The 17,007-nt window shown below is 40.7% G+C and overlaps 1 protein-coding gene across 4 annotated transcripts in view; it reads right to left on the reverse strand.

Annotated features, from left to right (window-relative positions):
* Nucleotides 1-17,007, reverse strand: part of Ankib1 (ankyrin repeat and IBR domain containing 1) — a 102,366-nt gene that overhangs the window by 45,001 nt on the left and 40,358 nt on the right. For all 4 annotated transcript variants that reach the window (XM_021162020.3, XM_021162019.3, XM_085836401.1 and 1 more), the window contains exons 4-5: nt 16,203-16,385; nt 6,159-6,276 (exon numbers count right to left, since the gene is read on the reverse strand). In XM_021162020.3, the coding sequence (XP_021017679.1) occupies nt 6,159-6,276; nt 16,203-16,385 (301 nt within the window). The remainder of the gene's footprint in view (nt 1-6,158; nt 6,277-16,202; nt 16,386-17,007) is intronic.

The raw sequence follows: 17,007 nt of genomic DNA on the forward strand, positions 1-17,007 counted from the left end.
AATTATCTGCGTTGATTCTATCTTATTAGTCATTTAGCAAACATTTGCTGAGTATCTTTTAAATCAGGTAATGAAGTTGTTTGTAAATTACAAATTACCATTGTGGGAAAGACCATCCACAATCCTTGTCTTCATGGAACTTATGGTAAGGAGATCAATGAGCACATGTACAAAAAATTCACCATTGTTAAAGCACCATGAAGAAGAGGGAGAGACTCTTGTCAGGGAAAAAGACAGGGTATCCCTTGGGAAAGGTAAAGGATGAATGGCAGCTGACCAAATGAAGGGGGAGGGAAAGGCACTATAGGTGGAAGGAAAACAGAATGTCCAGAGGTATAGTGGTAGCAGGAAAGGTAGCACTGTTGTGACATTAAAAAGGTCACCATAGCTGGATCACAGAGACCAGAGAGAAGCACTGTGAGGTGCCACACAGGACAGTTCAAAACTATTTCTGTTTTCATTTTAGCAATGATAGAAAAATCAGAGCAGAACTGGATTGGGAACATGACTAATTTGAAAAGGGTATTCTGAGTAGAGTAGGAGGGACAAAATTTGATAGGCTGTGAGTGAAGGAAAGAACAGATGAGAAAGCAGCTATGCTGTAAATGGAGGCAACCATGGCCTAGACACAGTGCACTAGCAGAGCAAGAGAGACCCGACAATGTGGTAGTGAGAAGGTCCAGGGACCGAGGGGGAAGAGATGGCAGCTTGTGTCCTAGGTTTGTGCCTGACTACATAGTTGGTTATTTGCTATTCCATCTATAGGGATTGGGAATACCATGAACAAAGTACATTTGGAAGAGTAGGACTGTAATTTTTAACATGAAAAACTTTAGGTATTCTGATATTTTCTGGAAGGACTCTCAGAAAGGTGTTATACATACATACATACACACTTACAGGAATGACATGGAGCTCACAACAAAGCTGTGTTGTAGAGAAAGAAATCTATACTGATAAAAGCCTTGGGTGACGAGAGCCCATGTTGAACAGAGATGATGAACTGCAAAGCAGTTATGAATAATCCATTAATATGAATTTATTCTAAGGACAAGCAAGTTAGTACAATACTATTTTAGACTGATTTTAACAGGCTCCGGTTGCATGTGATTTTTAAAATCCATGCTAGCTCCGGTTAGGTTCTAGAATCCATAGCCTCCCATCCCTCCTTGCCTGGTACTGAAACAGCGGCCTGGCCCTGGCTCCCGAGGCTGGCTCGCTAAGCCGCCCAAACGATGGCCACTGTGCACCTTCACCCAAATCATCACAAAGGAAAACACCAACGGCCTTAATATTTAACTCCAGCCACATTTGTATTGGGACATCTCCAACCCCAATATGCCTGTGCAAAGAATACACAACTCAGTTATAATATTTAACCAGTGTCCTCTGGATTGGACATATATATCACTACACCCACCACTCTATTCCCTGGCTATGAGATCCCTTGCTACTTGAGGCTCCTCCAGGGCACGTGGTTCTGCTCCATCTTCCACCTCCTCTTCCTCTTCTCTCCTTCCCTCCACCTCATCATTGTCTCTCCTTCCTCCTTTCTCTCTCTCTTTCTCTAAAACTTCTAGCCCCACCTTTCCCTTCCACTGCTAAATCACAAGCTCTACCCTTTATTTGGCCAGTTAAAATGGGGAGAAGGTTGACATGGAATCACCTGAGTACATGATCCACTCCTCATGGGGGGGCGGGCAGCCCCTCTTCAGGAAGCAGAATTAGCATCAAGATACAAACAGCACCAGGGCAATCCACAACAGGTCCCATTGAGTCTCATAAGGTCAGGAGTTTAGAACACTTGTTGCCTTTGCAGAGGACACTGGTTTGATTTCCAGCACCAACATGGTGGCTCACAACTACCAGTAACTACAGCTCTAGGAGATCCTACATCCTTTTCCGCCTTCCATAGCACAAGGCCAGCATGTAGTGCATATGCACACATGCAGGCAAAACAATCATACACATAAAATTAATCTAAATGTTTTTTAATCACATAAACTGCTTTTATTACTGCAAAAAGTCCAAAAGCATGTCATTAAGATTTAAATTACTATTTAGTAAACATCACAAAAATATGTATTACTTCTGCTTAATTTAGGCCAATTTTATTAGCTTAGGTGTAAATTTGACAACAGATAGCATAACCTGTATTCCTATGAAAAGCAGAGTGTCAGCAGGACAATGGTCTTGCAGATAGTTGAGTTCTGAGCTCAACTACAGCTCTGAAGCAGAGCTATACTTATCATAACAAGGCAGCTCAGTGTATTGTTTTACACTCTAATACAACTGATCTCTGCAAATCTTACTTCATTATCAAATGTCTGTAATACTACAAAAGAGATGCCCATCAGAAACCTCATACCCTGCACTTAATGCTTTAACAGGAGAAACACAAAACAAATGCTTTGGCAAGTTATCGGAGCCAGGCATGGTGTGATATACCTAGACTGGGGGGACCTGAATCAGGACTGTGATGTGGAGGTCAGCCTGGCCATATTGTGACAACCTATCTTAAAAAGCCAAAAATAAAATCAGTAAAAAGCTATTATAGACTAGGCAAATGCTGAAGAGAGAAATTCAATCAGCCTCTCCTTTGAGAACAGGTCCCTGTGGCAGAGAGGACTATTTGCAGAAGTATTACAGCGTGCAACTGGTACTTGCCCTGAGGAGTGGCTGGATGGCTAAGATCTGTCCAAGGAAATATGTGTAGGAATGACACATGACATATCCAAGAGGGGCTCAGAAACTTTACCACACCTGCTCTTTCCTTTCTGACTGGTTGGCCAGGATGGAGATAAACAACTTCACGATGTCAAGTCTTGGTGGCCCTGATTGACTCTGTGGAGGAGAGCCCCATTTTACATTAAGATGGAAATGCTTTGAACCATGTGCAAAACATGATTTAACAGATGTTTCTGCAGCTAGCGGATACCAGGTATTAACATAGTTCTTACCCACAGAGGACATGTTTTAAGACTTCTAGTAGAATCTTGTGAATAGCATTACACCATACATATGTAATTTTAAGTGCATGAGTTTCAAGAACTTTAAAAAAAATCTTATATGTATACACTGGTGATAAAGTTCAGCTTATATCTCACCAATAACTTCTACTCTAACAAAAATTCCAACATCAAGTGCTATTAATGATGAAAGGCAGGTTCCTTAGACACTAGTTTGTCCATGTACAGGCTGATCGGACATGGAGATGACAGGGTGGAGTACAGCATACAGCTCCAACACCACACCAAAGACTGACCCGTATGCTGGGCCTGGCTGTGTACATCGCATGCCATTCTGAATGGTGTGCAATTAAAAACTTACAGTTTGTTTCTTGAACTTTCCATTAGGTAATTATGGACTTTAGCTGAATACGGCCAACTAAAACCACTGAGAGCGAAACCAGGCTAGGGCGGCTGAGAGGCTGTATGAGGACCCCACTGATGAATAGCTTCCACTTTTCTGCCAGGTCAGTGTCATATTTTACTTTCTAAACTATTGATTGATTGATTGATTGATTGATTGCCTATGAATACCCTGTAGCTAGCTGTCTTCAGACACACCAGAAGAGGGCATCAGATCTCATTACAGATGGCTGTGAGCCACCATGAGGTTGCTGGGAATTGAACTCAGGACCTCTGGAAGAGCAGTCAGTGCTCTTAACCTTTGAGCCATCTCTCCAGCCTCAACATCTTATTTTTTTAAACAGTTTTTTATTGTTTTTATTTTTAGGTTTATGAGACAGACTAAAACTCTGTAGTGCAGGCTGTCCAGAGCTTAATTCTGCGGCCCATAATGATCCTCTAATTTGTAACCCCTAAGTGCTGAGTAAGTTTAGCTATTCTGAGAGTCTCTCTATGTAACTTAAGGTAGTCTCGAACCTCTGTCTCCTAAGTTAAAGGATTTTAAATGTTATCCTAACTCCCAGATTCTGTGCCAGTTCTCATATTATGATTGTTAGGTATTGCCACTAGCTAAAAGAAACGCTGCTCCTCTATCTTTCTCCAGGTTGGTCCACCCACATGCAAATATACCCACATACTAGTGCCTGAACTATATTAAAGGGTTACAGCACTGGGAAGGTTGAGGAAAAACTGGTGTGTGTGTGTTGTGTTTAGTATATAACGGAAACATGAAGGGTCCCAAAAGATACAAGGTCAGAAAAATTCCTAGAAGAGGTGGTTTTTAAGGACAAATTGGGACACATGGTAAAATAACTGGAGAGACTAGCAATCCAGATGAAGAAATCTGTCATAGGTCTACTTTTAAAAACTGGTTGGGTTTAGAATCTGGGGATCCAGTGAAGAGCATGCATGCATGGAATGGCAGGCCCAGACTGGCCTTTGAAAGTGACACGCCATGTGTGCTGGGTGAAGCAGAACAAAACTGAACATCAGGGTATTATAATGATGAAAAGGACTAAGTCTGTATTTATGTCATCAGTGGGAATGAAGAACAAGTAGATGAGTGGAGGCTGCGATATGCAGGAGGAGAAATGACGGGAACTGGCCCGACACAACACACATAATGAGTGAAGGATGACACTCAAGTCCCTGCCGGAGGATTGATATTGCTGAGGCTGATGTCCACCCATGTGAAGAGTTCAGGTGAAGACACTGATAGGTTTACACAGAAAGTGAAAAAAACTAAACATGTAGAAATAGTCTATAAAACGTGGTTCTAGTCAGACTGTAGGTATGTATCTACTATAACCCAAGTAATTAAAAACTATTAGTTCATAGTAGTACAATTAGTAGACCTGATTAAATGTACTTTTCAGCTAGACCAACACCTTAGGACTTTGATTCTCCAAAGCTAGGTAGCTCTGGACTCTATGTTCAATTTCCCAGGCCATTCTTTTTATAGCAATGGCCTTGATTCCTTGTTACAGACCCTTAATATTGGGGTTCAGAAGGGAACAACACCAGTGATAGGACCACACAAACACTAGGACTGAAGATGCGACTCTGAAGGTTTACCCAACAAGTGGGCAACATGCTCCTTAGTCCATGATGAAATACAGAGGTTTGAATTTTACTACAACCAAGAGATGACACAAACATTTTGGGAAGTGACATACAGAATGTTCAGTGTTTAGAGTAAAAGCTTCTTGTTAACAACAGACATCCAGAGCTCCAAGATAACTACACTAGAACACACACTTACTATTCTGTTTTAAAATGCATTCTTACACGGGGCAGTAGTGGCGCACGCCTTTAATCCCAGCACTTGGGAAGCAGAGGCAGGCAGATTTCTGAGTTCGAGGCCAGTCTGGTCTACAAAGTGAGTTCCAAGACAGCCAGGGCTACACAGAGAAACCCTATTCCGAAAAAGCAAGGAAAAAAAAAAGTGACAGTCTAAAAATCACAGGAGACTAAGAACAAATTTGGAAAAATTTTCATTAAGAAAAAAACAAAAACAAAAACAATACTTTTTTTTTTTTTGGTTTTTCAAGACAGGGTTTCTCTGTGTAGCCCTGGCTGTCCTGGAACTCACTCTGTAGACCAGGCTGGCCTCGAACTCAGAAATCCACCTGCCTCTGCCTCCCGAGTGCTGGGATTAAAGGCGTGCGCCACCACGCCCGGCTCCCAAAAACAATACTTTTAATTCCAGCACTGAGGAAGTGGAGGTGGAGGCATGGGGAACCAATGAGTTTGAGGCCAGCTTGGTCTATAGAGTGAGTTCTAGGACAGCCAGGGCTACAAAGAGAAACCATGTCTCAAGAAACCAAAATAAATGAAAGAATTAAAAAAATACCTCAAAGTGAATAAATAAAAATTAACAAAACGCCTGATACGAGATAGTATATTGCATATTTTATGGTAAGAAACAGCTTTTGAGTAAATATAATTGATAAGACATTTTAATTGAGCCACTACAATCTGACATGTGAATGACTGCAGCAAAAACTACTCAGTAGCCTAATGTAAAAACAAACAAAGAAATGTCTAATTTCTTCTTGATTTACAGCCACTGCATGCATCAAATACAAAGTATTGGATGATAAATGACTGTTAATGCAACATGTGCACAGAAATTACGTAGGCTCATACTGAAAGACCTTGTACATTAAGACACAGATATAGCTACATTTAACTGTGAAGTTTAAAAGGCATGGTGTTACCGGAGGCATTTGACATTTTTCTCATTACCGTGAGCTCGAAGCAGTGCTTCAGCAGTAAACAGAGGGGCCTGGAGCATGTCTGCAGTCTCCACAATAAGCATATCTTTTAACCTACGAAGATCCTGGGGCCTTAGTCCTTCATATGGCTTTGGAAAGAAGAAAAACAAAGTTAAATTGGCTACTATATTCTTACAGAAATAAATATGGCTACTACTTAACATCCCAGGTTGTATGCAGAGGTGAGAGGACTCTTTGGCTCCACTATCTTGGGTTCAAGTCTATCCTTGCACCCATCCACTTTAGGTCAGAAAGCAGCTGCAGCTGTGTGCATGCTTTGTCATCCTCAAAATCAAAGTACTATCATGGAAGCCCACTGTACTCTATAGCACCGCAATGCTGGGTAATATATAAAAAGCTATAGAAATAAGGATGGAACCACTAAGCAGTAATCATTATTATAATTCTCATGCACTTTTTATCTACTCTATTTTTGATGTGAGTCAGTTGCATGTATGGTCACTTTGGCACAGTTTCAGTAACTAAACAACTGAATAATAACCAATTTATACTAGTAAATATAGAACTAAAGATCACACTTAAAATTTTTTTTATTAGGTATTTTCTTCATTTACATTTCCAATGCTATCCCAAAAGTCCCCCATACCCTACCCCCGACTCCCCTACCCATCCACTCCCATTTCTTGGCCCTGGCGTTCCTGTACTGAGGCAGATAAAGTTTGCACGACCAATGGAAAGCAGCAGAATTTTCTAAATATGTAGGAGGGGGGAAAACCCTCTACAAATGCGCTAACCCACTGAGGATGCCCTCTGACAGCGTCCACCAGTCTTCAGAGAGCTCTGGGGGTACGAGGGACCTCATCTACTACAGCTCATTTGTAAGTATTTTACAATTTGAAATGGTTTCTAACTGTTTCTTTTGAGTTTTCAAAGATATCATGACAATCATTTCATCAGTTCTTATGGAACACATGAGCAGGACTGTTCTCAAAGGTAATGTCGGAGTTGATAGGATTCATTTTCTGATCTCCTAAATGTCCTCTAGCAGAGTCACATAAAAGACAAGGAATGCTAATGACAGAAACACTGACGGAACTCAACCACATGAAGGTCTACCAAGATTTAATAAAACGTCTATTATTTTAATCATACAGAAAAATATGACAATCCATAAATGGAAAGTTATAAACATTAAAAAAGGTACAAATTTTTTACCTATTAACTTAGCCAAGGTTAGGAAAACAAGGTAACACTTAATGCTGGTAAAGTTTTAGAGAGCAGCTCTTCAGATTCACTAGGTTAAAACAAAAAAATCTACATCGAACTTAACACCTTGGTGTCACAAGCTTTCCTTCAGAAAATTCATCTCTTATCCTACTGTAAGAACCTCTTCCACTGTAAACTTGGGTAACCTGCAGTATTACTTAGAAAAGAGAATACATGCAACTAGCTCATACATGTATTAACAGACTTACACGATACTTACATGTCTCAACACTCATCACTCATTTAAAATGATTCTCCCGAGTGTGTAAAAATTCACAAGCATTAAGAATGAAAACTTCAAATAAAATATGTAGTATCATCACATCAGCACAAAAAGTATGCAAAGGGCAAATATTAAGGCAGTACTGTAAAATGCTGAGGACTACTTAAAAGCAGCAGAATGAGAAACTTTACAAATAAAACTCCCAATTTGTCCTACCTACAAATGTGCAAGGAAAAAGATGGAGCAGAGACTGAGGGAATAGGGAATGGCCCAACATGGGACCCATTCCATGGGAGAGAGACAGCCCCTGACACTATTAATGATACTTTGCTATGTTTGCAGACAGGAGCCTAGCAAGACTGTCTTGTGAGGGGCTCCACCCAGCAGACGATAGAAACAGATCCAGAGACCTACAGCCAAATATCAGGTGGAGCACAAGGAGTCTTGTACAAGAGAGGGGAAGGACTGAGTGAGCTGGAAAGGGGGACTACCTAGATGGGCCTCAGTGGGAGAGAATATGCCTAGTTCTGCTGAGATTTGATGTCCCAAGGTTGGGTGGTAACCAAGGGGGGGTTCCCCTTCTCTGAGGAGGAGGAGGAGGAGGAATGGGAGGAGGGATTTGCAAGGGTAGGAGAGGGAGGAGAGAAGGGGGGCTGTGATCACGATATAAAATGAATAAAAATTATTGAAAAGATAAAAAATGAAAATCTGCCTCCCCCAGATGTTAGGAGATACAAACAGTGGCCATGTGCACAGTCTGCAGAGCTCTTCTCATTACAAATGGAGAAGCAAACTTATGTGAAACATTTTCCATCACATGCCATAAACATCCTACTTCATTTGTGTATGTTTTTGTGGCTATCCCATACTGTGATTATATGAAATTAACCACAAAGTTATAAAAATTAACCCAGGTTCCAAATAGGGATATCATTTAATAAACACTGTAATTTAATCCTAATTATCATTAGAAAATTATCAAAAGCTTGTTGTTAAGCTAATTATAAAGCAAACTTTCCCCTGTAGAACACAATAAATCCCTTCATAGCTAATCTGCAGAATGTGTTTGAGAGATTTCATACAACCTGTGACACATTTTCTTAAACCCATGTTCCAACTTTGGCCACACACTCCTAGGGATCCACCCTGCCTCAGCAACAGAAGGACTCTCGGGATCCCCAGTGGTAGGAACTGTGTATTTCCTGCATTTGTTCCCTAAAAGTTCTCTTTCAGATTAGTTATCTTTCTACCTCCTTCATGTGAAGTCAACTAAAGTAGAGAGGAAATAGCAAATTTAATTACAACAGTTAAACAAATATTTAGTAAAAAACTCTTTCTTGCAATTCTGACAACATACAGAGTATGTGGATTTCCAATATTTAAGAGAAATATAAAGTGGCCTGTATACATTAAACTTATAAATACTTCAGATTTATATTCAAGTGGAAGAGTTCTTGAAGGGCAAAGGCACACTGCCTTCATGTCTTAGTCAGGGTTTCTATTCCTGCACAAACATCATGACCAAGAAGCAAGTTGGGGAGGAAAGGGTTTATTCGGTTTACACTTCCATACTTCTGTGGATCACCAAAGGAAGTCAGGACTGGAACTCAAGCAGGAGCTGATGCAGAGGCCATGGAGGGATGTTCTGTACTGGCTTGCCTCCCCTGGCTTGCTCAGCCTGCTCTCTTATAGAACCCAAGACTGCCAGTCCAGAGATGGTCCCACCCACAAGGGGCATTTCCTCAACTGAAGCTCCTTTTTCTGTGATAACTCCAGCTGTGTCAAGTTGACACAAAACTAGCCACTACAATTGACCCCTTGTCAATTTGACACACAAACACATCACTAGTAAGCCCTACATTCTTATTCATCCCCAAGGTCTAAATAACTTTATTTATTTACTTATTTATTTATTTTATTGGGTATTTATTTCATTTACATTTCCAATGTTATCCCAAAATCCCCCCACACGCTCCCCCACCAACTCCCCCACACACCTACTCCCACTTCTTGGCTCTGGCGTTCCCCTGTACTGAGGCATATAAAATTTGCAAGACCAATGGGGCCTTTCTTTCCACTGATGGCCGACTAAGCCATCTTCTGATTCATATGCAGCTACAGACACAAGCTGGGGGGGGGGGGCGGGGGGGAGGGAGTACTGGTTCTTCCACCTATAGGATTGCAGATCCCTTTAGCTCCTTGGGTACTTTCTCTAGCTCCTCCATTGGGGGCCCTGTGATCCATCCAATAGCTGACTGTGAGCATCCACTTCTGTGTTTGCTAGGTCCCGGCATAGTCTCACAAGAGACAGCTATATCAGGGTCCTTTCAGCAAAATCTTGCTAGTGTATGCAATGGTGTCAGCATTTGGAAGCTGATTATGGGATGGATCCCTGGATATGGTAGTCTCTAGATGGTCCAAATGTCCCACAGTCTTTACATATTCTAAAATTTCAGTCTCTTTAAAATATCCATTTCTTTTAAAATTTAAAGTCTTTTTACAATTAAAAGTCTCTTAACTGTGGGGATCCACTAAAATATTTTTTTCCTTCAAGAGGGAAAATATCAGGGCACAGTCACAATCAAAAGCAAAAATCAATCTCCAACCATCCAACGTCTGAGATCCAACTCACGATCTTCTGGGCTCCTCCAAGGGCTTGGGTCGCTTCTCCAGCCGTGCCCTTTGTAGCACACGCATCGTCCTCTAGGCTCCAGATGCCTGTACTCCACTGCTGCTGCTCTTGGTAAAACACTGCATGACCCCTTCAGTCCTGGGCCATCAACCGCAACTAAGGCTGCACTTTCACCAATGGCCTTCCATGGCCTCTCACAGTGCCGAGCCTCAGCTGCTCTGCATGACCCCTTCATGCCTTCAAAACCAGTACCACCTGGGTGACTCTTACACATTACCAAGTCCATCCACAGCACAAGGTACAACCGTGGCTATCTCTGGAACACAGCCTCTGTGCTCTCAAAAAAACACTTCCCAGAAGATATCACCTCAATGATGCTGGTCTCTTCTTAATCACCGCTAATTTCTTAGCTCCAGTTAACCAGCATCAATAGTCCCAGTAATGCAAAGTTTTTGCTTTAGTAGTTCTGGTATCTTGTTAACCACAACTGATTCTTCAGCCCCAGCTAACCAGAACTACAAAATCTTCACAATCAAAACAGCAATGGCCCTGATTAGAGTCTTTAATCTTCCCTCTGAAATTTCACAAGCCAGACCTCTATCTTCTGCACTCTTCTCAACATTATCTTCCAAGCTCCTATACAACATCCCACAGAGCTCTTAACAGCTAATGGATCTTCTGGCTCAAAGTTCCAAAGTCCTTCCACAGTCCTCCCCAAAACATGGCCAGGTTGTCACAGGAATACCCCACTCTGCTGGTACCAATTTGTCTTAGTCAGGGTTTCTATTCCTGCACAAACATCATGACCAAGAAGCAGTTGGGGAGGAAAGGGTTTATTTGGCTTACACTTCCATGCTGCTGTTCATCACCAAGGGAAGTCAGGACTGGAACTCAAACAGGTTAGGGAGCAGGAGCTGATGCAGAAGCCATGGAGGAATGTTCTTTACTGGCTTGCTTTCCCTGGCTTGCTCAGCCTGCTCTCTTATAGAACCCAAGACTACCAGCCCAGGGATGGTCCCACCCTTACAGCTGGATCTCATGGAGGCATTTCCTCAACTGAAGCTCCTTTCTCTGTGATAACTCCAGCTGTGTCAAGTTGACACAAAACTAGCCAGTACACTTCATGAGCACATAACACATTCTTGGCAAAACTGCAGCAGAGCGGTAATTAGGTCATGTGAAACATTTCAATACACTGCTCAGTCTCAAGTGCACACTAGCTCTCCCTTCTGTGGCAACAATAAAAATGAAGGTTCCTGTCTCTTTCTTGTTGCAAAGATAAGCTGTTACTATTTTCAGATTATAAGCCAGCAATAATCTTCAAAAAAAAGTCAAAACTGATACAAAAAAAAGGAAGCTAAGTTAAAAAGGAGCCAGGAACAAAAAGCACCTCCTCTTCTGTAATTGTGCATATGACTGCTATGGAAGAACCACAGAAGAAAGGAGCAACAGACCAATACACAAACTATTATTTTGATGACAGGTTTAAAAAAAGAAGAAGAAGACAGTTATCTTCAAAAACTATAATATAAATCAATCATGAAAAGAATATTTTTTCTATTATTTATTCCAGAATTGAAATTAGTCAGCCAATCCAGCTACAGGTAAACAAGTTCATTGTAAAAAAGAGATTTCTCAGCTGGGCGAAGCATTTGTGCACAGGCATCATGACCTGAGTTTGGTCTACCAATCCAAGGAGAGAATTTGTCCTCTGACGTACTTGTGCTTGCGCGTGTGAGAGCACGCACACACACGCACACACACGCACACACACACACACACACACACACACACACACACACACTCTCTTTCAAGATATGAAAGACACTTAGAGGAGAAAAAGGATGGCTCACACTCCTTTAATAGCAACTGTAGCTGACCCTGAGGTTGGTTTGGGAAAGAAAGCAGAAGAGTTAGCACAGGAGTCCTCCATGCCAGCTTCTTCTCTTACTTAGCTGCTCCTGCTTACGTGTGGACCATCCTATCCTTCTTCCTGACTGGAAGCTTTGCTCTAACAAGGAAAACCTTTTAGCTCTGTTAGCCAGACCATGTGCAGCCTGTGGGTTCCCGCTGGGTGAGGGACCCAGGGCACTGCCGCTTTCCCTTTGCTTACTCAGAGGCAGGCAGGATATAACCTTTTATGACAGACACTGTACAGAGGCCTAATCATCACCAGTTTTTAAAAAATCACTTTTATTTCTTTAGAATAAGAACCACTCTGTGGAAATTATGTGCTCGTTTAATTTTCAAATTCTTAATATGTCTCTCTGTTAGAATATAAATATCAGGAGTGCAGGTAGCCTATCGTTATTCCTCACCCATACTTCTACTCACCTAAAATTCTGCCTGTCAAAGCAGACAATCTTGTTGGAAGATGGGTAAAGCAGATTAAAAAACAATCAAAAATGACGATGACACTTAGATTATCTGATTTGTTAATTATTTTGCTTTTAAAATAGCACTAACAATTTGTCCTAAATTAAGATGTGTCAAAAGTTCCAGGCTATGCCATATACTATCTATACCATAAGACGAAGGGAAACCTTATCTCAAATATAAAGGTTAAAAATATCTAAATCAGCCTTTTGACCCATTTTCTCTCTTCCACCATACACTCAATAAAATAAATAAATGAAAAAATATCTAAATCAGATATGTTCGTCAGTGAGAAAAGTCAAAATATACAAACTATATGTCCCAACTTTGTAAAAATAAAAATTTGCACTATAAATTGTTACATTTTAAAATTTTTATGAGTCAGATTTGGTGGTACACACCTTTAATCCTAGCACTTAGGGGGCAGAGGCAGAAAGATCTCTGGAGTTCAAAGACAGCTTGGTCTATATACTAAGTTCCAGGACAGCCAGGTCTTCTTCATAGACGGACCCAGTAAAGTCAATGTAAAATACGATTTTATTCACATTAAAAATTGACTATAGTCTTGCTTATATCTGACTGAGAGCTTCAAAACCTAGTACCATTTGGGAAATAGAGTTAGGAAGAAGATATTTTTTAAATTATAATTATACATATTATTATAATTTAAGAATTTTAAGACTATGGCACCTCTTCCAGAAAACTAGGTAGGCTACATGCCCCCCAGACATTTGTCATGAACTAGTTTCCAACAGACCCAATCCTCAGTTGTCACTCCCCACCTGGCTGCTGTGTCCAAGTTGCCAACAGACAGCTCCTGCCCTTGTAGGCCACCCACCCTGCAGGAGGACCTTCCCACTCTCTGTTCCCTCAGGTACACATACCCTGTGGAGCTAGGTAAGCTGTCCCACGAGAACTTGCTCCACTCTTTCAGTGGTCCCCCTGCAACTGTATCCCTAGGAAGTATAGGACACTATAAAAAGACCAAGCCTAAGAATAATAGGAATAAAAGAAGAATTTAGTTCAAAATCCCAGAAAATATTTTCAAGAAAATCATAGATGAAAATTTGACTAACCTAAGAAGGACATGCTTATAAAGGTGTGATAAGCTTACAGAACACAAAATAGATTGAACCAAAAGAGAAAGTCCTGTCACCGTATGTCTTAGTCAGGGTTTCTATTCGTGCACAAACATTATGACCAAGAAGCAGTTGGGGAGGAAAGGGTTTTCATTCAGCTTACTCTTCCACATTGCTGTTCATACCAAAGGAAGTCAGAACTGGAACTCAAGCAGGTCAGGAAGCAGGAGCTGATGCAGAGGCCATGGAGGGATGCTCCTTACTGGCTTGCTTGCTTTCTCTGGCTTGCTCAGCCTGCTCTCTTATAGAACCCAAGACTACCAGCCCAGAGATGGCACCACCCACAAGGGGCCTTTCCCCCTTGATCACTAATTGAGGAAATGCCTTACAGCTGGATCTCATGGAGGCATTTCCCCAACTGAAGCTCCTTTCTCTGTGATAACTCCAGCCTGTGTCAAGTTGACACAAAACTAGCTGGTATACTACATAATAATAAACACAAACCATACAGAACAAAGAAAGAACATTGAAAGCTGCAAGAAAAGAGGACCTATTACACACATACTAGAATTACACCTGCCTTTTCCATGGAGACTGTAAAAGTCCGAAGGGGCTGGACAGATGTCCTGAAGACTCTAAGAGAGCACAGATGTCAGCCCAGACTACTATACCCAACAAACCTTCCCATCGCCATAGATGGAGAAAACAAGACAGTCCATTATAAAGTCAAATTTAAACAACATCTATGTAGAAATCCAGCACTACAGAAGGCTCTCGAAGGAATACTCCAACCTGTTCAGGTTAACAACATTCAGGAAAACAAAGGAAATAAAAACACCACCACCACCACCACCCTGGTTTGAAAGGGAATGGCACCCATAGATCCATGTGAATGAAATGTTTCCTAATGATATTCTGCTATACAGATTGATGTCTAGCCTAAACCCATCAGAGAGTCTTTAGCAACTGATGAGAGCATATTCAGAGATCCACAGCCAAACATTGAGTAGAATTCAGAGAACCCCAAAAAGACAGGGAGGAAGGAATGTAGGACTCAGAGGAGTAGAGGAAACCAGAACAAGTCTACAGAATCAACTCAGCAGGCTTCATAGAGGCTCACAGACACTGAAGTGGCTATCGCAAGCCTGCATGGGACCATGTGTTGTAGTTGTTCGGTGTAGTGTTTTTGTGGGACTCCTAACAGCGAGAGTGGGAGTGTCTTTGACTCTCTGGCCTGTTCTCTGGACTGGGTTGCCTTGTCCAGCCTTAATATGACAGGATGTGCCTAGTCTCATTGCAACGTCTTTGTTTGATATCCATGGGAGCCCAGAGTTTCTTTCTAAAGGGGAAAGAAGGAGCAGTATATTATTGGGGTGGGGCACTGGGTGGAGGGGAAGGAGGGGAAATGGTGGGTTGTATATATTGTATGAGTGATGAATAAATTAAAAATTTAGTATTGAATGTTTTTCTGCTCTGTAACTTTTCCCAACAAAACATATAGTTATTCTAAATTCACTTAGATATAAACCTGTTAATAATTTTTATTAATTCCTTTATCTTATATTTTCTTCTCTCCAAAGTTCTATTACTTTTAGATTAGGAACTAAATTAAGATGGTATCATGAGAGATAAAAACTAAATCTATCATTATTCACTTTCCCTTGCATTACATCAACTTCTTTGTGAAACACTACTGAAATATCTCTCACTAAATGTCTGTATTATTAGAGTACCAATTACTGTTTGCCTCAAAATCATGGACTGTCAAAAGGTAGGCAAATGGGAAGCAAGGTGCTTGTATTTGAAAGAGTAGGAAGAATAAAGTTAACTCACTTTAATTGTGACAACTTATTCAAATAATTTCTGATTCCTGTGTGTTCAAACCCATGAGAAAGAGTCAGCAAACACTTAGTATGAACGGTCTCTTTGTTTTCACACTAACCTAAGCCAAAAGAAGAACTGTATAAAATAATCAAACAAACACACAGTTAAGAAATGGAAACATGAATTCTGGGAACTCAGTTCCTTTCCATTGTGAGATGTACAAAGGTTCAGAAATTTTTGAGAATTCATGAAAGAGATTCAGTAATATACATATAAGCCACTAGTTAAGAGATTCTTGTTAGAATGAAGTTAATCTGAAACACTGAGGAATTAGGATTTTTAGTTTTACATTTTCCTTTTATTTTGAGTTTTTGGTGGGAGTTACCAAAGCCTTTGTGTGTTGTCAAGAACAACATGTGTTCAAGGGAAAGACTGACAGAGAGTGGGGCCCATGAGGGCCCATGGGTAAGCAGGACTTACACATTAACAAGTATATAAGCATGTTAGAGGAAAGACTTGACATTCACGGTTTTAGATGTCTTTTTATGCTCACTGCTATGGATTAAGCACTGCTGAGGCTATTAAGCATACTGCAAAAACGACCACCCACACAGAGTTTAAAGAAAAACATTTTAAGTAAATCAATCCCCGTACCTCTCGCTTGTCTAAGGCAGCATACTCAGCTTCTATTTCCTCAGCCTCCGGGTCCCGAGAGAACACCATCTGAGACTCCAGACTGAGGGCCAGGTCTTTGTGGTGCTGCTTTTCGGCACAATCACAAGGAGTATCTTTATTTTCATTTTCAGCAAACAAGTCTCCTCCATGTTTTACTAAGAGCTAAAAGAGATTTTAGAAAAAGACTCACAACTATAGATTTGATTAAGTTTATTTCATGCTACAAATGAAATTAAATATATAACTGGCATAACAAAAATGTAACAGCAGACAATGTATCTAAATGTATTTTAATGTAAAATTAAAATATAATTAAAATTTAAATTAAACATATAACTAAAATTGAAAATATGTTTTAAATAATAGAAGGCATTAGTTTGCAATGACTTTTATTTTCACAGTTGGGAATTCTTGTTTTAGTGACAAATGAGTTTCTATGGCTAACGTCAAATTCTTAAGTATTTGTCAATTTCCCACAACCAAATAAAACTGCACTTAAATATAAAAAAGATTACAGTTATTCAATACTTAAACTTTAAAAATGTCTCATGATTTTTCTTTCTCTCCTGTACTTTTGGTCAGCCATGCTATTGGTTCTTCTCATTGTCCTCTGTCCACTGTGTCTGTGCTTCTCTAATATCCCCACAGATCCAGGCTGTGTGTCAGCTTAGAACAGGAGTTACTGCATCAACCTTAGCTCTATCACTCCTGCTGGCACATTGATTCCCAACGTGACTACAGAATGGAGGCATGCAGGCTACTGTAAACCTGTCCTAGTATGTGG

This window comes from Mus caroli, unplaced genomic scaffold, assembly GCF_978045245.1.
Source record: "Mus caroli unplaced genomic scaffold, Mus_caroli_1 scaffold_4, whole genome shotgun sequence".
Classification (NCBI taxonomy): Eukaryota; Metazoa; Chordata; class Mammalia; order Rodentia; family Muridae; genus Mus; species Mus caroli.